The sequence below is a fragment of the Hemitrygon akajei genome, chromosome 3 (assembly GCF_048418815.1).
Source record: "Hemitrygon akajei chromosome 3, sHemAka1.3, whole genome shotgun sequence".
NCBI lineage: Eukaryota > Metazoa > Chordata > Chondrichthyes > Myliobatiformes > Dasyatidae > Hemitrygon > Hemitrygon akajei.
This window is the reverse complement of record NC_133126.1, coordinates 88110669-88135291: the sequence shown is the minus strand read 5'-3', so window position 1 is coordinate 88135291 and position 24623 is coordinate 88110669. Positions and strand designations below refer to the sequence as shown.

The following is a 24623-nucleotide window of genomic DNA, read 5'->3' as shown; positions in this document are numbered from 1 at the left end:
ACTTCCATATCTTTCCTATAGTAAGGTGACCAGAACTGAATATAATACTCCAAGTTTAGTCTGACCAGAGGTTTATGGAACTGCAACATTAGCTCACGGCTCTTGAGCTCAGTCCCCTGACCAATGAAGGCCAAAACACCATATGCCTTTTTAACCCCCTCACAACTTGTGCAGCAACTTTGAGGGATCTTTGCACATTGACCCCAAGATCCCCGTTCCTCTACACTGCTAAGTATCTCCCATTAAGCTTCGACTCAGCCTTCCAAAATGTATCACATCCCACTTTTCCAGGTTGATCTCTGTCTGCCACTTACTTCTCAGCCCAGTTATGCATCCTATCCCGTTATAACCTATGACAACCTTCTACACTTTCCACAACGCTGCCATGGGCAGCATAGTAGCTTAGCAGTTAGCACGTCAATTTGCAGTGCCAGCAACCTGGGTTCAATTCTTGCTGCTGTCTGTAAGGAGTTTGTATATTCTCCTGGTGACAACGTGGGTTTCTTGTGGGGGGGGGGGTGGTTTCCTCACATATTCCAAAAATGTACGGGTTGGTAGGTCACCTGGGTGTAATTGGGCAGTGTGGGTGGGAGTGGCCTAATAGCATGCTGTGTCTCTCAATATAAAATGTTTAAAAACCACTAACCTTGCTGTCATCTGTAAGCTTACTAACCTACCCTTCCACTTTCTTATCCAAGTCATTTATAAAATTGCAAAGAGCAATTCTCCCAAAACATAATCCTTTGGCGCATTGTCGTCGCCAACTAACTAGACTCAGAAAATTTTCACTCGTTCCTTAATTGCTCTTTATTTGTGCATAAGGAGGTCAGCATGGCTGCTTTTACCAAACTGTTCTGAAGTTTGAACAGAGAAATGCTATTTTTTTAAATATAGAATTGATTTGCAGTTACAGCTATTGACCAGTTGGTAACCTTGTGTATGTTCAGATTTCTTATTTTCAATCACCATTCACAGTGTAGTTGTTCAAAGTCAGTGGAACCTATTAGCTAACAACCGAAGATACTTTGAAGTTTGTAAAGTTATTGTCCCCTAGTTGATGCATGTGTCTTGCATCCTTCAGTTACATCCTTATCTTGTCTCCAGATGCAAAGTAGCTCCATTCCCCTGCTGTTAAGAGGAAGCTATGCTCTTCAAAGACCGATCTTGCCTGGGCTAATTGCACATTGTCTATGTTCTATGCTTGTCTGGACATTATCTTAACCCTCGTCCTGTGCAACTTCACCGGTGCTCAGGGAGAATATGCTCCACCTACAACCATCCTTTGCCTTCTGAGGGCTAGCCAATTCTGATTAAATGCTGCTAAGATTTCCTAGATCCCATGCCTCCTGACTTCCTAAGTGAGTACCATGTGGAACCTTGTCAGACTATGCTTCTCCAAATACTGTCTTTGTAGGAATCTTAACCAATAATTTGTTCACTATCGAAGTAGGACTCACTAGTTGAGAATTCCCAGGATTATTCCTGTTACCTTTCTTGAACAACATTTGCCATCCTCCAATCTTTTGGTAATAACCCTGTGGCCAGTAAGGATGCAAAGATCATCATGAAAGGCGTAGCAACCTCCTCCCTCACTTCTTGCAGTAACCTGGGGTATATCCCACCCATCCCTGAGGACTTTTTCTAAATGTTTTTTTTTAAAGTTCCCACACATCCTCCTCCTTAAGGTTGACGTGTTCCAGCATATCAGCCTATTTTTTCTTTGCTGTCCTCACATTTGTCAATGTTTTTCTCACCGGTGAATGTTGAAGCAAATTATTCGTTATAGACCTGCCTTGCCACTTCCAACTCCAGGTACATATTGATCCTATCCTCACTAGTCATCCTTCTGTTTTCCAAATACCTGTGGAATGCTTTGGGGTTTTCTTTAGTTCTATTCGCCAAGGCTTTCTCATGTCACCTCCTAACTCTCCTGTCCATTCTTCAGCTCCTTACCGATGACCTTGAAAGTCTGTAGGGCCCTGACTGATCCTTGCTTTTTAAGCCTTGTGTATGCTTCCTTCTTCCTCTTGACTAGATGTTCCACATCTCGTGTTATGGTTCCATTCTTTCCTTTCCTTTTAATGGGCCAAACCTATCTAGAACCACATGCAAGTGCTCCCGAAACAACCTCCACATTTCTATTGTGCATTTTCCTGAAAACATGTTCCCAGTTACACTCCCAAGTTCCTGCCAAATAGCATCATAATTTGTCCACCCCCAATTAATACTTTCCCTTGCCATCTGCTTTTATCCCTGTCCAAGACTATTTACTGATCCTGAAACAGAAATTAGTTTCTTTAAATGGAGATAACTAATTAACTTTAATTGGTGGTGGATCCAGAAGTGGTCAATTTTACATTAATGGATATTCCTGCTTCTGTCACTTCCGTATGCCTTTTGTGCATGTTTTGAAAGGGAGAATAGCACTATGGGAATCCCCACAGTGTCTGGCATCTGATCTCTTCTGGAGGCCAATATCAGAACATCCTTTCTAAGGCATCAGTCCCTGATGATGTACCTCACAAGGTACTAAATACCTGTGCCACTCAACAAGATGGAGTGTTCAAGGACATCATTAATCTTGCACTGCTGCAATCAGATATTCCCACCTGCTTCAAAAGAGCATCAATCAAGTGGTAAGAACATTGACTCTTGCCTGATAGCACTCACATCTACTGTGATGAAGTGCTTTGAGAAGTTGGTCATAGCTAGAATTAACGTCTGTCTGAGCAAGGATCTGGAACCACTGCAATTTGCCAACTGCCACAACAGGTCTATAGTGAATGCAATCTCAATGGCTCTCCACTGAGCTTTGGAGCAATTAGACAGCAGCCAAAAATATGTCAGGCTTCTGATTATTGATAACAGCTTGACTTTCAGTACTATCATTTCCTCAAAACTAATCAATAAGCTTCAAGACCTTGGCCTTCGTACATCTTTGTGCAATTGGATCCTCGATTTCCTCACTTGTAGACCTCAGTCAGTTCAGATTGGCAGCAACGTCTCTTCTTCAATCTCCATCAGCAGAAGGCTACGTGCTTAGCCACCTGCTCGACTCACTGTACACTTAGGACTGTGTGGCTAAGCGCAGCTGCAAAACCATATTCAAGTTTGCTGATGACACCACTGTCATAGACTGAATCAAAGGTGCCCACAAATCAGTATACAGGAGGGCGATTGAAAATCTGGCTGAGTTGTGTCATAACAAAAACCTGTTGCTAAATGTTGGCAAGACCAAGGAGCTGATTATTGATTTCTGGAGGAGGAAAATGGAGGGTCATGAGCCAGTCCTCATCAGAGGTGAAGAGGGTCAGCGCCTTTAAATTCCTCGGTGTTATCATTTTGGAGGACCTGTCCTAGGCTCAGCACATAAGCATGGTTATGAAGAAAGCATAGCAACACCTCAACCTCCTTAAGAGTTTGTGAAGATTTAGCATTGCATCTTAAACTTTGACAAGCGTCTGTAGATGTGTCTTTTGCCTGTTAGGGTTTTGTTTGACCAGTCAAGGTTGTTGACCCTGAGCTGAATCCCTGAACCTGGAGGATCGGGAACCACTCTTGGGTCTGGCCTTTACCCTTTGACCTGTTTGGCATGGATGACCCTACCAAGAGCCAAAGCATAAAGCCTTGGATCCAGCCAGAATAACTCTCCGGGTTACTGAGGCATGCAAGCCTCCAAACCATTACAAGGTTGTGATCCTCTTGGAGGTCTTTAAATGTGTATTGGAAAGTGTATTGACTGGCTACATCACAGCCTGGAATGGAAACACCAATGTCTTTGTACAAGAAATCCTATTAAAAAGTAGTGGATACAACCCAGTGCATCACAGTTAAAGCTCTCCTCACCATTGAGTACATCTACATAAAGTATTGTCACAGAAAAGCAACATCCATCATCGGGGACCCCCACCACCCAGATCACGATCTCTTCTCACTATTGCCATCAGGAAAAAGGTACAAGAGCCTTGGGACTCTCACCACCAGGTTCAGGAGAGGTTATTACCTCTCAATCATCAGGCTTTTGAACCAAAGGGGATAACTTCTGTGTTTCACTTGTCCGTCAATGAAATGTTTCTTCTACTTATGGGCTCACTTGATAGGACTTCTCATCTCATGTTAGTGATATTTATTGTTTATTTATTTATTATTTAGAGCATAGAAAATTACAACGCAGGAACAGGCCATTTGGCCCAAAGTGTTGTGCAAAACCGGCTAAAAGGCAATTCACTAATCCCTCCTACCTCCACCGTGTCCATATCCCTCTATCTTCCTTACATCCATGTGCCTATCCAAATGTTTCTTTAAAGCCTCTAATGTATCTGCCTTTACCACCATACCATGCAGTGCATACCTGGCATCCACGGATCTCTGAGTAACAAACTTGCCCCTCACATCCCCCTTGAACGTACCGCCTCTCACCTTCAATGAATGCTCTCCAATATTATACATTTCAACCCTAGGAAAAAGAGACTCTCTGTCCACTCTATCTAGGTATCTCATAACTGTGTAAATTTCTTTCAGAACCTCCTCTCAGCCTTTGGTGCTCCAGAGAAAATAACTCAAGTTTGTCCAGCCTTCCATGATGGCCCTCTAAACCAGGCATCCTGGTAAACTATTTCTGCACCCTCTCCAAAACCTCACCAGCCTTTCTATAAAGGGGTGACTAGAACTGTATGCAACATTCCAGATGTGCCCTAACCAGAGTTTTATAAAGTTACTCCATAACCTCTTACCTTTTGAGCTCAATTCCTCGAGCAATAAAACAAGCATTCCATAAGCCGTCTTAATCACTTTATCGATCTGTGTAGTCACTTTCAAGGAGTTATGAACTTGGATCCCAAGATCTCTTTGCTCGGCAACGCTGGTAAGGATCTTGACCAATGTGCTGTCTACTTGCATTTGCTCTACCAAGGTGCAACACCTCATATATCTAGGTTAAACTCTATCGGCCATTTCTCAGCCCATGTGGAGAACATCCACTGCCCTACCCTCATCAAACTCTCTTGTCACCTTGTCAAAAAAACTCAGGTTGGTAAGGCACAACCTGTCATGCACAAAGCCATGCTGGCATTCTCCAATTAGGCCATGGGTTTCCAAATACTCATATATCCTATACCTAAGAATTTTCTCCAGTAATTTCCCTACAATTGACATGGAAGTCACCGGTCTATAGTTCCCAGTATTTTCCGTCGTTCCCTTCTTAAATAGAAGTACAACATTAGCCATTCACCAGTCCTCCGAGATCCCACCTTTGTCGTTAGAGAAGACGAGAAAATACTAGTCAAGGGCCCAGAAATGTCGTATCTTGCCTCATTCAATAACCTGGGGTAAATCCCATCAGACCCAGGGACTTGTAACCTTAATATTCATTAGGAGGCCCAACACTGCTTCCTTCTCGACCCCTAAATGACCTAATCTATTTATGTACTCAGCACTAATCTCCTGGTCCTCCATGCCCTTTTACTTGGTAAATACTGAAGCAAAGTACTCATTAAATACTTCACTTGCATTCTCTGCTTCCAAGCAAATGTTTCCCCCTCTATCCTTGAGTGGTCCCATGCTCTCGCTCTTGATGAATGTATAGAATGCCTTGGGATTCACCTTATTGCCACTTGCCAGGGATTTCTCATGTTCCCTCCTGGCTTTCCTAATTCTCTTCTTTAGTTTTTTCCCCTGGTTTCTTTGTACTCGTGTTTCATTTGATCCTGATTTCTGAACCTTTACAGACTTTTCCTTTTTCTTCTAGACTAAATTCATCACCTCTCTGGACATCCAAGGTTCTCTCATCTTTCCATCCCCATCTGTCCTTCTAACAGGGGCATACCTTTCCTGTGCACTGCAATTGATCTTTAAACACTCTCCACGTCTGATACCAACTTGCACAGTTTGTTTTCTTTTTGCATACTTGTTGAACGCCCAAGTTGGTGTAGTCTTGCAATGAGTTGATTATGCTTAGCATTCTATAGAGTTATGAGTATGTCTGCAAGAAAATGAATCTTCAGGTTCCATGTGGTGATGTATATGTACTTTAATAATAAATATACTTTGAACTTTGAGCACCAGCGATTTCCTCAATGCTAATTAATAAGCTTCAAAACTTGGGCTTCTGTATTTCTCTTTGCAACTGGATCCTCAACTTCCTCATCTGGAGACCACAGTCAGGCTGGATCGATAATAACATCTCCTTGCTGACGATCAACACAGATGCACCTCAGGTTTGCATGCTTAGCCCAGTGCTCTTCTCTCTCTGCATTCATTATTCTGTTTCCAGACAGAGCTCAAATGTCATCTATAAATTTGCTGATGAAATAACTCTTGGCAGAATCTCAGATGGTGATGAAGAGGCATACAGGAGTGAGATTAATTGACTGGTTGAGTGTTGTCACAATACTCGTTGTCAGCAATACCAAGGAATTGATTCCAGACTCCAGGAAAGGAAAGTCAGGAGAACACACACCAGTCCTCTTTGAAGAGTTAGCGGAAAGGGTGAAAGTTGTTGGGCTTTAATTTCTGCCCTGTGTTCGTTTAGGAAGAGAGACAACCAACACCGGAATATTACAAAACTTGGCTTTAATGCAGAAGCGTAACTGGTACAGCGAGTACACGGCGTCGCTGGAGAAGGCGTGTTCTGCCTTCCCCTTACATTCTACTCTTATTTATACCCCTTTTCCCCATTCCAACCCCTCGCTACACATATTTGGTAAGGCCGAACTTTGTTGTACATATTAGGTAATATCGGGCACTTGTGTCCTCCTTATTGGCCCGATGCCATTCACTCACGAGTTACCTGTTTCTTTTGTTTATTGAATCGCGTGACACTAGCAGTTTCGGTGTAGCGGAATCCCCAGTTTCGCTTCCTCCCTCCCTTGTACTCCTGTCTCCTAATATCACGTGAGCCACTCCTGACCTGTAGTGGCAGTCTCGAATTAACCCTAACACTCCCTCCCTTGGCCTCCCTGAGGCCACATCCCTTACAAGCTTTTCCGCGGCTGCCGGGATCAGGCAGGGAGGTGAGCGTCCCCCGGCACTCTTTGGCGTGTCCTCCCTGTTTGCTTATCCTGATTTGTCCGACCTAGGGTCACAAAATATGGGTAGGGGTTCCCTAAACATCAGCAATTTTTACAAGTAGCACGCAACATTTCAGAAAACTTATTCAAGAACAAATTCACAATCACCCCCTTGCCATGGTCCATTCCAGTCCGTGTCCTCCCATAGCGCGTCCGCTTTCGGGAGGACCTCGATCTCCCCTTCCACCGGGAACAAGGGTGCCTGGTACGCTGGTGGAGGTCCATCCTTTCCAGTCAAGGCTCGATCTATAGTCCGGATGACTAGGGTCCTGATACAGGGTATGCAACAACAACCACACGTGATAAAGATAGCAATTGAAATAGACAGTCCTAGAGCCGACTGTCCCAGAAACGCTCCCCACTTGCCAAAGGTCTTATTTAGCCAGTAGAAAGTGATGCCAGTTATTGTCCCCCTCCCTTCTTACCTTTTAATGCCCTGTTGGAGACCTCGGTGACAGGGTATGGACCATGCCACCGTTTTTCGTTCCAGGTGAGCTTCCCCGGGCCTCGGAGGAACACTTCCACTCCTACCTTGATGGTGTCCGACCCCTGCGGCTGCTCACTGTTAGATTATTGAACTCGCACAGTTATCAATTTTACCATATTTCTAAAAACTCTCATATACTCTGTTACTCAACACGCAAATGTCTGAGTTTTGGTAACTTGAAGTTGAAGTGCTCCATGGCTCCCTAGTACATGGAGAGGATCAAATGTGGGACGGTCGCCTTTCAAAACCTGACCTTCGCGTGGGAGATTTCTCCTCTTAACAACCAGTCTAAGGTAGGCGCCGTCAGTATCTCCGTGCACTACGGTGTACCGTGTAACTTTTCTCCTCACTCCTGAGACTTTTATGCCCTTCGTGGGTGGCGGGTACCCTTACTCAGAAGACTTTGCACCGGCGGAGGATCCTTCTAAAAACAGATAAGAAGAAATGAGTACTTACCAGTCACGATTCTGCACCGGGAATAATCTTTCCCAGGGTAATTTGGGGTTGGTGAGGTTCCGTCAGCAGACAAGATCTAACTCGGTAATTCAACTATCTAATGGAAGTCTTCGATATAACAGGCACTTCCTGACCTTAATCGAGGTTGCGGCCGCAAGTTGTCTGCCGTCGGACCCGCCAGCCTGTGTTGTCTCTTCCCTCCCCACGTCGGGGTCACCAAATGTTGGGCTTTAAATTCTGCCCTGTGTTCGTTTAGGAAGAGAGACAACCAACACCGGAATATTACAAAACTTGGCTTTAATGCAGAAGCGTAACTGGTACAGCGAGTACACGGCGTCGCTGGAGAAGGCGCGTTCTGCCTTCCCCTTACATTCTACTCTTATTTATACCCCTTTTCCCCATTCCAACCCCTCGCTACACATATTTGGTAAGGCCGAACTTTGTTGTACATATTAGGTAATATCGGGCACTTGTGTCCTCCTTATTGGCCCGATGCCATTCACTCACGAGTTACCTGTTTCTTTTGTTTATTGAATCACGTGACACTAGCAGTTTCGGTGTAGCGGAATCCCCAGTTTCGCTTCCTCCCTCCCTTGTACTCCTGTCTCCTAATATCACGTGAGCCACTCCTGACCTGTAGTGGCAGTCTCGAATTAACCCTAGCATTAACCCTAACACTGTGAAGAGGATTCTGATCGATTTTGATATGGAGGCCCTGATGTGCAGGATCGAAACAAGCTATAGAGTTTGTGTACTAGCCAACTTTGTCACTGGCAGATCCCACCCTATCATCAAGAACATCTTCACAAGATAGTGCCCCAAGAAGGTGACATAATCATTAAGTAATGTCTTCACAGTACATGCCCTCTTCTCATTACTGCAACAAGGGAGGAGGTACAGGAGCCTGAAAATCCGTACTCAACATTTCAGGAACAGCTTCTTCTCTTCCACCATCAGATTTCTAAATGGTTTATGAAAACTACCTCACTATTCCACTTTTGCAAAATTTATTTGTATTTTGTAACGTATCATAATTTTTATGTCTAGCACTGTTTTGCGGTCAGTGATGATAAACCTAATCCAGATTCTGATCACCCTCACTCTATTTGTAGCCAATAATGAGACCTAGTATCTCACAACAGAAGTTAGCAGCTGAACAACTTGAAATGGCTTCTTCCAGGCTTTGGGTGCCAGTTTCTTGATTGACTTCTGTTGAATCTAGCTGTTTAATTCATAAATTAGCCTGTTCAATTAATTTTTTTTTTCAGTTTAACAATTAATTTTCTGATTGTATTATATACGATTACCTGTATACAAGTAACTGTATTATGCTTCCTAGTGGTAATAGTATGTCTATGCAAGTTCAGTGTGTCCCCCAGTGCAGGAGTTCCCAACCTGGTGTCCATGTACCACTTGCTTAATGGGATTGGTCCATGGCATAAAAAAGGTTGGGAACCTTTACCCTAGTGGTATATTATTGGTATCATTCTGGAAGCTTTTTGATACTGCATTATTTGAATAATAGCTTTCTAATTGGTTAATTCTTCACTATAAATTTGAATGTAATTTTCCTTATCTAGGTATAAAAATAGCTGCTCTGTGCTAGGCACCATCCTAGTTTTATTTTCTCTCTTTGCTTCAACCTCCCACTACAGTCAGCCCTCCTTATCCGTGAGTTCTGCATGCGTGAATTCAACCAACCGCGAAGTGAGAAAAGCCGGAAGTGCTCTCCCAGCACTTGTTGTTCGAGCATGTACAGACTTTTATTCTTGTCATTATTCCCTAACAATGCAGTATAACAACCATTTTACATAGCATTTACATTGTATTAGGTATTATAAATAATCTAGAGATGATTTAAAGTATACGGGAGGATGTGTGTAGCTTATCGTGGATCGGGATCGAAAAAAATCGGAAGTTCTCTTACTAAGTAAGTTGGAATAGGTACATCTGGTATTATCTGCTAGATAGTGTCAGTTAGTCAAAAATTTGTCTTGGTATATAGTATATATTTTACCTTTCTATGCAGATAAAACACTTAAGAACGTATGTTTCAGCGCCGGGCTCAGGAACAGAAGTTCCTGAGTTCGGTCCAGTGACAGATCGCTCCCGAGCGCGCTCTCCATTCGCGCCTGGTTGATGTGGAGGATCAAAAACCCAAAACCCCAAATCCCGATAATTAAACCACTGCGTTGCTTAGTACTAATTGTAGCTTTCATCGGGGCAGGGCCTTCCTCACTTTATTGTTTAAAATTGTTCCAATCGGTGACCGACATCAGCTTAACGCTTTTCCAATGACCGATGGCGTTTCACCTCTTTCCGATCGCTTTATTATTTCCACTTCGTTTTCAATCGTGATTTTTTTCGTGAACAGAAACACTGTGGATTCAGAGCTGCGCCGCCGGATCCTAATGTCCACCGCACTGAGACAGTTTAAATAAGGGACTTGAGCATCCGCGTTTTTCGGTATCCGCAAGGGGTCCCGGTACCAATCCCTTGCGGATAAGGAGGGCCGACTGTATTCATTTTCAATTTCCCTTTGTTTTATCAACACTTAATAAAGTGATTGTAAGCAACAAGTTTTATGCCTCTTTACTGTCTTCTGAAAGAACCTTTGAAAATATCAGGATCCAACCCTTCCTTTATATTTCTTAAGCTACTTTATTCATCTTCTGTTTATAATCAAGCAGTATTGTTGAAGTGTTTTGTATGCTTGATAGGCTCAATGGCACTGTACTATACTTCCAGTAATTGTAGCATTCTTTCTTCTGCCTCCTTTGCTGTCTGCACATTAAAGTGGGCTATATCTGCTGTTTCTCCACTGTTGGCTGCCTGTTTCTGAGATCAAATGGAGAGACCTCTACCCTGCTCTTCTTTGAATATAGTGCTGCTGGGTACTTGTTTTATGTGTCGATGGGGTATCAGCTCAATGTTTCGTTCAAAAGGTTGACCTAACAATGTGGTACTACTTTGGAATGTAAGCTTTGATTTGTCATTTATTGCATCGTAGGTTGAGTGTTTCACCTCTGAGGTCAGTTTTAAAACCTCTTTCTATTTTTCATCTCGATCATTGGCAGAATAGAGCAGCTACCTCACAGTACCAGAGACCCGACTTCCAGTGTTGTCTTTGATTTTGCGTATTCTCCCTTTGGCTACACTAGAGCTCTACTTTCCTCCCATATGTCAAAGTTTGGTAGCTTGAGTGGCCACTGAAATATATACTGCTAGTGTGTCATTGGGTGCTGGAAGATGAAACATATTGATTGGAATGCTGGGATAACTTTGATGTAAATGGGTGGCTGAAGGCAGTGCAGGTTCTGTTGACTGAAGATCCTGTCTCCGTGCTCTATCTCTGTAGGATGCTTTCATATGGTGACACTCCCATATCCCTGCTGCCCTTGCTTGTTAAGGTGATAGTATTTGTGGGCCTAGGAGAAGCCATTGAAGGAGCAGCTGTTGAGTAACTGTAATGAGTTTGAGGGGTAATACATATTACAGTGTGATACGGAGTGACAGAGGGAATAAATTTTCAGAATAATGGATGGAATTTCAATTAAGTAGGTCCTTAAGTTGAATGTTCTTAATGTGGAAAGTGTTCTGGACATTCCTGATTGTTTTGTTGTGGACTGTTAAGAGTTTGGGAGATTACTCACTGCAGAATAGCCGGTTTACAACCTGTTCTCTTAGTTGGTTCTTTTGTTGACGATAAGGGGTTGGGGTGGGCAGCCATGATTATACTGTTGGTAATCGGACTCTGTCATGCTGGTAGATTGTGAGGTGAAGTGTACATCTTATTGTACAAGCAATACAATGGTCTTAAAACAGCAGCATGGAAGCTGTCCTTGAGCCTGGTTGTATGAGCTGTACAAGCTGTATGAGCTTATGTATCGTGTGTCTGATAGGAGGGAGAGGAGAGAATGTCTAGGGTGGATGGAGTCTTTGATTATTTTGATTGTTTTACCAGGGAAATGAGAAGTGTAGTCGAAGTCCATGGAGGTGATGTTGGTTTTCATTATGTGCTGGGCTGTATCCATGAATGTCTGCAGTTTCTTGCAGTCACAGCCAGATCAGTTGCCGTACCAAGCCATGATACATCCAAATAGGATGCTTTCTATGGTGCATCAATAAACATTGATGTGGGTCAAAGGAGACATGCTGAATTTCTCTTCTGAGGAAGCAGAGACATTTCTCCAATTTCTGGGCTATAGATCTGCACAGGCTATTTGTGATGTTTATTCTAAGGAGCTTGAAGCTTTTAATGCCACAACTGTGCCAATATTATTTCCTTCTACCAGTTCATGTCTGAATTTTGTTTGGGTTTGGGACACAATCATGAAGAAGGTTGTCTTGTTACTGTGTCGAGTTAATTCAATTGGATTAAACTTGGCTTAAGTGGTAGCCGTAGCAGATGGCTAAAATGCAGCTACTTTTTGACAGGGAAAATTGAATTGCAGCAATTTGGTTATTTTGTACCCATGCTATAGTTTTCCATATAACAATTACAGCATGGAAACAGGCCATCTCGGCCCTTCTAGTCCGTGCCGAACGCTTACTTTCAGCTAGTCTCACTGACCCGCACTCAGCCCATAACCCTTCATTCCTATCCTGTCCATATACCTATCCAATTTTACTTTAAATGACAATACCGAACCTGCCTCTACCACTTCTACTGGAAGCTCGTTCCACACAGCTACCACTATCTGAGTAAAGAAATTCCCCCTTGTGTTACCCTTAAACTTTTGCCTCCTAACTCTCAACTCATGTCCTCTTGTTTGAATCTCCCCTACTCTCAATGGAAAAAGCCTATTCACGTCAACTCTATCTATCCCCCTCATAATTTTAAATACCTCTATCAAGTCCCCCCTCAATCTTCTATGCTCCAAAGAATAAAAACCTAACTTGTTCAACCTTTCCATCATTAGGGAAAGATATGTTAGTGGATTCTTCTTGTGCTATTAATAACAGGAGAGGGATGAGGAGTGGGAGAGTGTCCCTGCCCCTGGAGTGAAGGCGATGTGTCAGTTTGCTATCACCGTGAAGGCCGAGGGAAGAGGGAGGCTGGAACGAGCCGTGGACCATTTGGGGGTTTTTGACGACGCCATACCCCTAGCTTACTGTGACCTGACTGCACATGTTACTAAAAAGGGCTTCTTTGGTTTGTTACGAGTAGGAATGTTTCTTTGTCTGTTAAATGTTTCTCTCGCCGTTGTTTCGCTTTAGAATGGCTGATATGGTAATTGTATTCATTTGTTAATCAATGGGGAATGTTATTGTGTTTTGTGAGGCTGGGAACTTGGGGGAGGGGTTGTGCGGGCTTGGGGGTGAAGGGAGTCGGGAGGGAGACACCGAGGAAGGAGGACGTGCGCTCGGAAGACCACCGGGGAGTCTGAGGTGGAAGACGTGGAAGTCGGGGGGCAAGCAACGAGGGGTCGAATGGTTCGCTGGTTGAGCTCCAACGAGTGCACTAAACTGACTGAACTTTGATAAGTTGGCGCCTTTTGTTTTTTCTTGTGTATATATATATATATTATAATATATATATTGTATTGTATTGTATTGCCTAATACTCTTTTAATTTTAGTAAACTCTTTAAAGTGTATTTCATACTGGTATTTGTTGTGGGTTTGATACTGTTGGCGGGCGTGAGGCATAAACGCGATTCTCACAGCACCTGTGTGTACGGGAGGCGGGGTTGGTGAGTGGCTGGATCTCCTTTTCCCCTAGACATATACCAGCCTGTTGGGTAAGTGTTACACTATCTATCCCCCTCATAATTTTAAATACCTCTATCAAGTCCCCCCTCAATCTTCTACGCTCCAAAGAATAAAAACCTAACTTGTTCAACCTTTCCATCATTAGGGAAGGATATGTTAGTGGATTCTTCTTGTGCCTATTAATACATGCCCATTTACAAGTGAATGTGGCAGGACAGCAGAAACTTGGTATGGTCCATCACTATCATGTCACAGTGGTAGGTGTGTTCACTTTGAAGACTGTGTGTAGTCTCTGTAAAGCAGTGGAGTAATTGTTTGTCAATTTCATTATGGATAGATATGTATGCATCATTGATCATTGAAATGAGTGAAGATGGTGTTTTTTGCAAGTTGATTCACTAATCAGATGTCATGGCCCTGATCTGGCAGCTGCATCCCTCATGGCATAACTAGTTGTTCATGGTGGTACAACAAAATATTCTTGGTGATGGACATGTAATAATTCCTTTAACTGTGAGGCATTCAGTTCACCCAAGTTGTTTGGGACTGTTGTGATACTTAAATCATGCTGAGTAACAGTGTAGTTGACTCCATTCCTTGAAGCACATCAGTGAGTCTCTTGGTTTATAATAGTTTCACCACTTCCATTGCTATTTTGGTCTGCTGGTTGCTGTGCCTCTTTGTATTCCCTTTGGAATAGTATCATTTTTATTACCCCTTTGATGGGAGCTTTGAGATGTTTTTCTACATTAATGGGCCACTATAAATGCATGTTCTTCCCTGAGGTTTACATGATTTATTGAATTCATTAATTTTATTATTTGTTACAGTGTGATTTTAGTCTGCTTGTAAAATTGCAAAGCCACTTTTGTTCAGTATCACAGCTTAATTTATATTAGACCCCATAACCTTGTAACACACCCCAAGGTGATTCACTTTGTTTTCATACAAAATTTGACACTTAAGGCATATAAACAGATGGTAGTGCAGGCGATCAAAAGCCATGGCAAAGAGGCTAGTTTGAACATGATGAGAGCATAGGGAGCTGGACAGGAATACGAAACAGCTTTTACAGAGTGAAAGCATGACCAGACAAAAGGCAAATGAAATCGGTGGTATGTAATAAGCTTTGATTGGACCCATCTACTATCAGGCACTTTACACGAGGGGTACAAGTACCATTTTGTACAAGTGCTTGGGAAGAATCTCACTAGTGGGCCAAATTGGGTACAATTCAGCTCCTTGCGGAGAGAGGATTGGTCTTGCAAGGGCAAAGTAGTTGGTCTGTAATTCACTGCACAGTCAGGGCTGAAGTCCTCTCTCATTGGTGAATCCTTTCTGATTAGAGCACCATGTCACCATGTACTAAACCAATAGTAGTTGCTTGTCCTGTTAGTGACTTGTCATTTCCATCCAAAGCTGAGGCTATGGTAAATATGATTGTTACTTAACTAATTGAGTACGATTCTAGTTTTCTTGTTCATCCTTTATGACAATACAGTAACTGTGAACTTGCTGTTTAGCATATCTTGCCTAGATTCTTTGGCATGAGCTCCTTTACCCATTTCTAAGAGCTTGTCTGACTTTTGCTATAAGAATTAATGGGATCTGGACTTAATGCAGAGGACTGCAGAGCTGCTCTCTCCTGCCTGTACACTAATATGCTGTTCCCTCTGGAAATGGTACAGGATGTCATCAGGGATAATTGGCATCTACAAAAAATGAACATTAGCTTCTTTGGCGCAGCGGTGTATTTTAAAAAAAAGGTGTGTTGCTTCATTATTTTCACCTGTTCTATGCTTTCATTTGAGGCACTTTATAGCACCAACTCTGTGTGGCATCCAAGTGATGCCACATTATCATCGACCGTCAGCCAATTGGTGATGATGTAGCCCGTACAACTTTCATATCTGTATGACTGATTTAGTGGTTTTCATAAAGGATAAATTTTTTTTAAACTTCAAAAAGAACAGTTGGAATTTCAGCCATTAATAGACTGCCTGATACATCCATTAATTGAGCTAAACATTTTGTTTTACTCACTTTCCAGTTAGTTTTCTGCCTACCCTTTTATAAATATGCATATCCTTATTTTTCCACATGCCTGTGTGAAACAAATTATATAGTCCAGTATCACCTGGAAATGAGAATTCATAATGCATTATTAATGAACAATTGCTCTTGTCAGCTCTCTGGTACTATATAACCAGCAGGATTACAGGCACATTTGGATTCTGATAGTTTAACTAATTATATTTTATGCTATAATCAAACGTAGCTGAAAAATTTCAATTTGCATACTTTATCGGGTATGGTTCTTAACTATCCAGTATTAATATCTGAAGAAAACCTGTTATTAAGCTATTAAAGTATGCTGCACTCTCAATTAGATATGAGTGGCATGTTTACAGAGTGTTTGGTATTAATTGGGGGGTAATAGGCTAAGAGCATTCTGGTTTTCTCCAGTCTAGTGGTGCTCTTACATTGCACTGACACATTTGTAATGTTCAACCACCATACGTAACACTCCCATCTCTATTTCTTACCTTTCAGCTGCCCACTTGAACCCCTCTCCTTTCTCTCATCCTTTTAAACAAAGTCTGTAAATTTTGCTTAGGCACAGCTTTTGAAATTTGTTTGCATTTCATACTACTTTTGGATTGCTGGTTTCTTGTGAAGTGCGTTCATCTGTACAGCTAGCCGAGAGTGGCTGAGCATCCAGAGCATTTAGATATACTGCTTGTGCTTGGACCACTCAATCCAAGCACTCACAGCTCAAAAACCAGATTTCAAGTCTAAGGCCAGGTTTGTTGACTAGCCAGGCTATTGTGGAAATGTATATAATTCACAACCGCTGACATTGAGTTAGAGTTTAGTTTAAGAGGCTGGTCTGACGTGATGATGTAATTATGTGAAGAACTTTTACTGTGCTTTGTATTCAGTGTTTGGATTACAATAAATGAGTTGTTAAGTTTTTCTTAAACATAAACCACCTCATGCCATTTTATTTCCAAAAACCTACACTATCAAGTAAAAACATGAATGAGCACATGAAGATGTAACTCCTATAACCAATATCATTTTTAATGTGCAAGTTTGAATATGAGCGATATAAGCTTTTGTGAATGCAAAATGGTAGTGAACGAGTTCAGAGGGCATTTTGTATTTTGTGGGAACCCAGTGGTAGATTATGTTTGAAACCCTCTCACCACAAGATAGCAGATGTGGTGCACTGATGCTAAAAAATACCAGTCTCGGGACCAACGACTACTGTAGTTTCAATGGAGTAGGTGCTGCCAAATGCTGTATTTACATGTGAATAGGATGAATGGTGTTTGTTTTGTTTGAAACCTATAATATGAAGGGTAAGTTCTGAGACTGGTGGTATTATGTGCATTGTGAATGAAGAAAGTTTTGGCTGTGCTGGAACTCCATTCAATAAAAAGAAAATAGGAAAAGCGCTAGTTTCATTGGAATTCTGTGCAGTAGAATGATTGATATTTTAACCGTTCCATTTACTGTGTTTAAGCAATATGTCAAATTATTTGGCTTTCCTTTATCTGGAAGCCAACTATGAATGTCCAAATATATTGCTGCTTCAGATTTCAATGTGGATTTATATTACCATAATATTTTAAAGAATCTGCAGTGCATTTCAGTTGCTTTTATGATTTTCTGTGTTCATCTATTTCATGGCAGGAAGAATAATTTGGCCCATTCCCTCAGTCTGAAGTCTTTGGCTCAAGACATCATTAATTTTACCCTTGACAAGTCTCTCCATCTGCGATGCAGCAATTGGGAGGCACCAGAACTCACTAATGAGCAGGTAACTTAGTACTGAGAATGTTAAAGAGCTTGTCTTTATAATATTTGAAATATTATAAGCTCATATGCCCTTGTAATTGTTTTGTGTGGATAATTTACTTGTTTTCTGTTTCATCTGTGATTCTGGAAAGGGCTCTAATTGCTCCCTTTCGCTGTTAGTGGTGTTTACCAATTATGACTTCCACCTCCATAAACAAAACTGTTACTGACCCACCCTTGCCAATCTACTGATGAAACCTGCACCCTTAGAGGCGCAGAGGCCCAATGATTCCAGTGGTCTTGGCTAACTTCATGTCTTCCACGCTGAATAAACTCTAGGTTAGATAAAACTCTGTCACCTGTATTCTTAACTCCCACCATTGATTTATCCATTACCTCTGTGGCTCCTGTCAACTGAAGACTTGATTTTAAAATGTGTATACAGTTGCAAGAAGTTGTTTGTGAACCCTTTACAGTTACGTGGTTTTCTGCATTAATTACTCATAAAATCTGGTCTGATCTTTGAAGACCAGATCAGACTGGTCTGATGTTCAAAGTAAAATTTATTATCAGAGTGCACACATGCCAACATATACAACCCTGGGATTTTTTCTCTCCGGGCATACTTAGAATAGTAACTGTAAACATGGTCTGTAAACTGTACACATCAGGAACTATAAACAGTTTCTTTGCTCTCACAGTTTTCCAAAATATTGGAAAAAATATTTGTAAGAAGGTTAAATGATTTTATAACAAAACATAATATACTCTGTGAACAGCAATATGGTTTCAGAGAAAACAGAACCACTACAATAGCATGAATAGATTTTGTAGAAGAAATATCAAACACTATAGAAAGAAATGAATACACAGTGGGAATATTCCTTGATCTTAAAAAAAAAAGCATTTGACGCCATTGACCATGAACTACTATTAACAAAATTAGAACGATATGATAATAGAGGGGTGGCACATGATTGGTTAAGTAGTTATTTGGAAGACAGGTATCAGTATGTACATATAAACACCTCAAATTCAAAACTTTTGAGGGTAACTTGTGGGGTTCCACAAGGTTCAGTGCTTGGTCCATTGCTGTTCATTTTGTATATAAATGATATATGTATGGTCTCTCAGATATTAAAGTGTATATTATTTGCTGATGATACAACTATATTTTGTAGTGGGGAACATCTGAAACAACTTTTGGATACAGCGGAGTAAGAACTAAAAGTTATAAAGAAATGGTTTGATACTAACATTATCACTGATAATAAGTAAAACTAAATTCATAATATTTGGAAACCGTGTACCAAATTCATATTGTAAACTTAGAATAAATGATGTTGAAATTGATAAGGTATCTGAAACAAAATTTTTAGGAGTGGTAACAGTAAATTAAGTTGGAAACCACAAATAAATTATGTCAAAGCAAAATATGTCAAAATCTATTGCAATACTGTACAAAGCGCAAGATTTCTTAAATCAGAAATCTTTGTATACATTATACTGTTCACTTATAGTCCCATACATGACTTACTGTGTGGAGGAATGGGGAAATACATACAAAACAAATACAAACCCAATTTTTCTACTCCAAATGAAAGTTATATGAATTGTAAATAAGACAAGTTATTATGAGCCAACCAATCCGCTATTTATTCAGCTAAACATGTTAAAATTCAGACATTTTGTAGATTTTACAATAATACAAATTATGTATAAAGTTAAAAAAAATGCACAGCTACCACAAAGTATCCAAAGATCGTTTAAAATGAGAGAAAGCCAACATGATTTGAGAGGAACATGTATATTTCAAAAACAAAGGATAAGAGCAAATGTAAAAAATCATTGTATTTCAGTCAGGGGGTGAATCTATGGAACATTTGTAGTAAGAATTTAAAAACATGCTTTTTTAACAAGTTAAAAAAATTATCTAAAAATTATTTAATGAAAAAATATAAAGTACATGATTTAAAATGAATGTGAGTAATGAAATAAATGGTATTTGAAATTGGATTTTGTGTTAAAAGATGATGAATTTTTTTTGTTTTTGATGTGATGATTGACGCCAAATATGTTGTATAAGTAAGAGGGCTAGGCGTAATAAGCTGTAGCTTCAGCCTACACCCTTTCGGTCTGTTTTAAAGAATATCTTTTTTGTTGTTGTAATTTTGTCCTATGAAATCATCGTTGTAAATGATGCTTTTTGTTATGTTTTTACTGACTGAAATAAATTAATTTCTTTCATTCATTCATAATAAATACTTAGCAATAAATAACAAGCATGAAATAACAATATAACAGATTCCTTAAATGAGTAAAGCTTTTCTCTTTTGTTCAAGAGTTTGATGGTTGAGGGATAGAAACTGTTCTTGAACCTGGTGGTGCAAGTCCTGAGGCTCCTGTATCTTCTACCTGATAGCAGCAGCAAGAAAAGAGCATGGCCTGGGCGGTGAGGATCTTTGATGAAGGATGCTGCTTTTCTATGTCAATTTTTCATGTAGATGTGCTCAATGGTTGGGAGGGTTTTCCCATGATGTACTGGGCCAAATCCACTAGCTTTTGTAGGATTTTTCACTCAAGGGCATTGGTGTTCCCATACCAGGCCGTAATGCAGCCAGTCAGCACATTTTTCACCACACATCTATAGAGGTTTGCCAAGGTTTTCGATGTCATGCTGAATCTCCGCAGACTCCTGAGGAAGTAGAGGCGCTGTTGTGCTTTCTTCACAATTATATTTATATAATGGGTGCAGTACAGGCCCTCTGACATGGTGACATCCAGGAATTTAAAGTTACTGACTCCTCCACCTCTGATCCTCTGATGATAACTGGTTCATGGACCTCTTGTTTCCCTTTCCTGAAGTCTACTATCAGTTCCTTGATCTTATTGACATTGAGTGAGAGAGGTCGTTGTTATTAGACCACTCGGCCGAATTTTCAATCTCTCTCCTGTAAGCTGATTCATCACCACCTTTGATGCAGCTCACAACAGTGGTGGTGTCAGCAAACTTGTATATGGTGTTGGAGCTGTACTTAGCCACACAGTCATAGGTGTAAAGCGAGTAGAGCAGGGGGCTAAGTTTGCATCCCTGTGGTGCTCCTGTGCTAATGGAGGAGATGTTTTTGTTAATCCAAACTGACTGGGGTCTCCAAGTGAGGAAACCCAGGATTCAATTGCACCAGGGGTCTTAAATTTTACTGATTAGTTTAGAGGATATGATGGTGTTAAAAGCTGAGCTGTAATTGATAAAGAGCATCCTGATGTGTACATCTTTGCTTCCAGATGTGTTAGGGTTGTGTGAAGAGCCAACAAGATAGCATCCAAGTCACAATAAAAGACAAACACAATCTGCCTAAACTAATAATACAATAATAACTATTGTGATTCATGTTTTTAATTGAATATATTGTTGAATCACTCACAATCTAGACAGGAAAAAGTATGTGAACCTTTGAACTCCTGTAGCAGCAATAACCTCTACCAACCATTTCCTGTAGCTGCGGATCAGAATTGTACAATGGCAAAGAGGAATTTTAGACCATTCCTCAATACAAAGCTGTTTCTGATCATCAATACTTCTGGGATACCTTGTATGAGCAGCCTTCTTCAGGTCATGCCACAGCATTTCAACTGGGTTACGGTCTGGATCCTGACTTGGCTATTCCGAAACACAAACTTTCTTCTTTTTAAACCATTCTGTTGTTGATTTACTCTTGTGTTTCAGATCTTTGTCTTGTTGCATCATCCAACTTCTGTTAAGCTTCAAGTGACGGACCGCTATCCTGACAGTTTCCTATAAAATGTCTTGATACAATTTTGTACTCATTGTTCCCTCAACGATTGCAACTGTCCAGGCCCTGGGGCAGCTATTGAACTATTAAAACCATGATGCCATGCTTCACAGTTGTGATGAGGTTTTTGGTGATAGTGTGCAGTCTCCTTTTTCCTCCAAACATAGCAAGTGCATTTCTGCCAAAAAGTTCAACTTCTGTCTTACCTGTTCACAGAATATTCTCCCAGAATGTTGTGGCACATCCAGGTGGTCTTTAGCAAGCTTGAGATGTGCAGCAATATTTTTTGGAGAGCAGTGGTTTCCTCCATGGTGTCCTTCCATGAACACCATTCTTGTTAAGTGTTTTTCTTATAGTGGACACATGAACAGAAACTTTAGCAAGTTCTAAAGATCTATGCACATCTTTTGCTGTTACCCTTGGGTTCTTTTTCATCTCCTTCAGCATTGCACATTGTGCCTTTGGTGAGATTTTTGCAGAATGCCCACTCCTAGGGAGCGTAGCAACAGGACTGAATTTCCTCCATATGTAGACAGTTTCTCTTGCCGTGGACTGATGAACATTCAGGTCTTTAGAAATGCTTTTGTAATCTTTTCCAGCTTCATGCATCTCTACAATTCATCTAAGGTCCTCTGAAAGTTGTTTTGATCAAGGCATGGTGCACATAAATAGATCTTTCTTGAGAAGAGCAGGCTCTGTCAATAACCTGACTTTGTATGTTTTTTACAGGGCAGGGAACCTCGACAATACACCTCTAATCTCATCTCATTGATTGGAGCACTTGGTTCCAAATAGCGTTTGTTGAAGGCATTACTCCAGAGGCTGACATACTTTTTTAAAATCTAGACTTTGATTGTTAAATGGTGTACTCAGTATTGACAAGAAGTAGTACAATTGTTTATGTATTATTAGTTTAGGCAAATCGTGTCTATTATTGTGTCTTAGATGAGATCAGACCGCATTTCGAGTAATTAATGCAGCAAATCAGGTAATCGCAAAGGGTTCACAAACTTTTTCTTGCAACTCTACGTACGTTCAAACTTCTAGTTTCATTATCTGTAATCCCCAGAGCTCCAGATCGTCCAATCGTTATACATCCTCATACTTCATATCCTATTGTGCATCATTGAATTATTTTATTTCTCCTTTGATAACTGCCTCCAGCTGCCTGGTCACCAGTGCTCTAGATTTCTCCCTCCTTTTCCTTCCTTAATGATGTTCTTCAGAATCACTTTAGTCACCTGGGCAAATCTCTGTAATTTGAGCTGCCCATTATTTAATGTAAATGTCCTATGAAGCAACTCCTAATATTTTATTGCATTAAATGAGCTATATAAATGCAAAGAGTTAGTATGTTCAGAATATAGTGTTAAGATTGGCACTACAATTATAGCAAGTAAAATGCTTGTTTTGTATCTTTTTTCTTTAATTTGAATTAAAAGTCAGGATTCTTTGACAAATCCACACTTACCCAAGCAATCCATTGCAACTAAGAGTTCAGCGAAGTGTGTTAACAGATGGGGAATATTTCTGTAATGGCCATTTAAAAAGAAGCCTTGCATTTCTTTTGTACTTTCACTACCTCAGGAAGCTCCAAGTTGTTTGACAGCCTATGAACTATTCTGAATTGCCAGTACTTTGTCCCATGCAGGAGATGCAGCAGACAGTTTGTACACAGCAAGCTCCCACTTAACAGTTATGTGACAATTTCACTTAATACAGTATTTGAGGAATAAGTATTAGCTGGGACAATGTAAAGAGCTTAATTGCTGTGCTTTAAGTATTGTTGCATCTTTAGTATTTGCCATAAATGGAAGATGGGACCTTGATTTAACCTTTCCAAGATTTCCACAGTGTAGAAAAACTCCAATAATTTAACTATTTAAAAAATCAATGGTTCAGCATGTGGCTCACTAGATGATGTACCTTGCAATGCTCCAAAACTCGGGGGAAATCCCGTTCCTGTGCTCCCCCAAAACTCACTGGGACCCTGATTACTGTTTGTTCATTCACTTGTTAAGTGCCATGTCATATGACATGGGTGATCATGGTCTTTTCATGACTATTATTGTACTTGGCAATTTTTTCTACAGAAGCGGTTTGCCATTGCGGCCTTCTGGGCAGTGTCTTTACAAGATGGGTGAACCCAATCATTATCAATACTCTTCTGAGTTTGCCTGTCTGGTGTCAGTGGTTGCATAACCAGGGCTTGTATGCACCAGCTGCTCATACGACCGTCCGCCACCTGCTCCCAAGGCTTCACATGAATGTGATTGGGTGTTACTGTACACCCTTGAAATATACTGAGTTCACTGGAGAGCTTATTATAATATCTATTATCACAAGTTCCATTTACAAACGTCAGTAGGGATGTTAATAGAAATTGCATCCAGTAGTCTAAACTGCCAGTCCAGCATCATCTAACTCCTGAGCTTGTTGGATTATCTGAGTGTTACTGTTTAGTTGTGAGGATCTAGAATTTCTGTTTCACGTTCTGCAGCAAGACTTGGGTTTCACAATTATTTGGCTCACAATCCAATGTTCTATCTATCAAGCAAGATCTCATTGGAGCTTGGCCAATTCCATCCTGAATCAGTTCCATAATTTATGTCATCAAGCTGGTTATAGTTGGCCATCTCCTATTTCTGACATTTTTCATTAGCTGGAGTGAGTATATTCTCAGGAGTTTATAATTCTGTTTGAAATATGTCATACTTCTGTTTTCTTTTTCGTTCTGTCAGGTAACATATGCTGCACAAGATGCTCAGGTGTCAGTGGCTCTGTTTTTTCACTTATTGGGATTCAGCTCTACATCACATGAAGATGTTGTCCTGTCTCAGAGTGAGCCCAGCTGGGAGCAGGTGTTGGCAAGGTGCCAAGGCCTAAAAGATATCCCATTTAAGAACAAAATGGGTGGAAGTAGCAGAAGAGAGGAGGGAACTGGTGAGACAAACTCTCAGCAGAGACGGAGAAACAAGAAGCTTGGACCCAATCAGAAATTGCCATGGGATACAACTACCGTAGATCCAAGAAAAACGCAACGCAAACCCCTTGGGGTGGGATATTCAGCCAGGTAAAGGGGGAGCATGTTGCTAATTTCAAGTTTATGCTTTGAACCATCAAAGACATCTAGATGGTGGTGGTTGAACTGCCTAGTTTAAAATTGCTGAGGTAGAGTTAATGACATAGCTCACACTGAGATTGGTCCTGTATATGGTTCCATGTCTGACTGTGGCACATGGTTTTGAGGCAGAAAAGAGTTGCTTCTCCCCATCTTCACCAGAAATAAGGTATAAAATTA

The 24623-nt window shown here is 40.8% G+C and overlaps 1 protein-coding gene across 6 annotated transcripts in view; it reads left to right on the top strand.

Moving 5' to 3' along the window:
* exd2 (exonuclease 3'-5' domain containing 2) overlaps positions 1–24623 on the top strand; it is a 423296-nt gene that overhangs the window by 361687 nt on the left and 36986 nt on the right. For all 6 annotated transcript variants that reach the window (XM_073040297.1, XM_073040300.1, XM_073040294.1 and 3 more), the window contains exons 4-5: positions 17424–17550; positions 24064–24395. In XM_073040297.1, coding sequence (XP_072896398.1) covers positions 17424–17550; positions 24064–24395 — 459 coding nt within the window. The remainder of the gene's footprint in view (positions 1–17423; positions 17551–24063; positions 24396–24623) is intronic.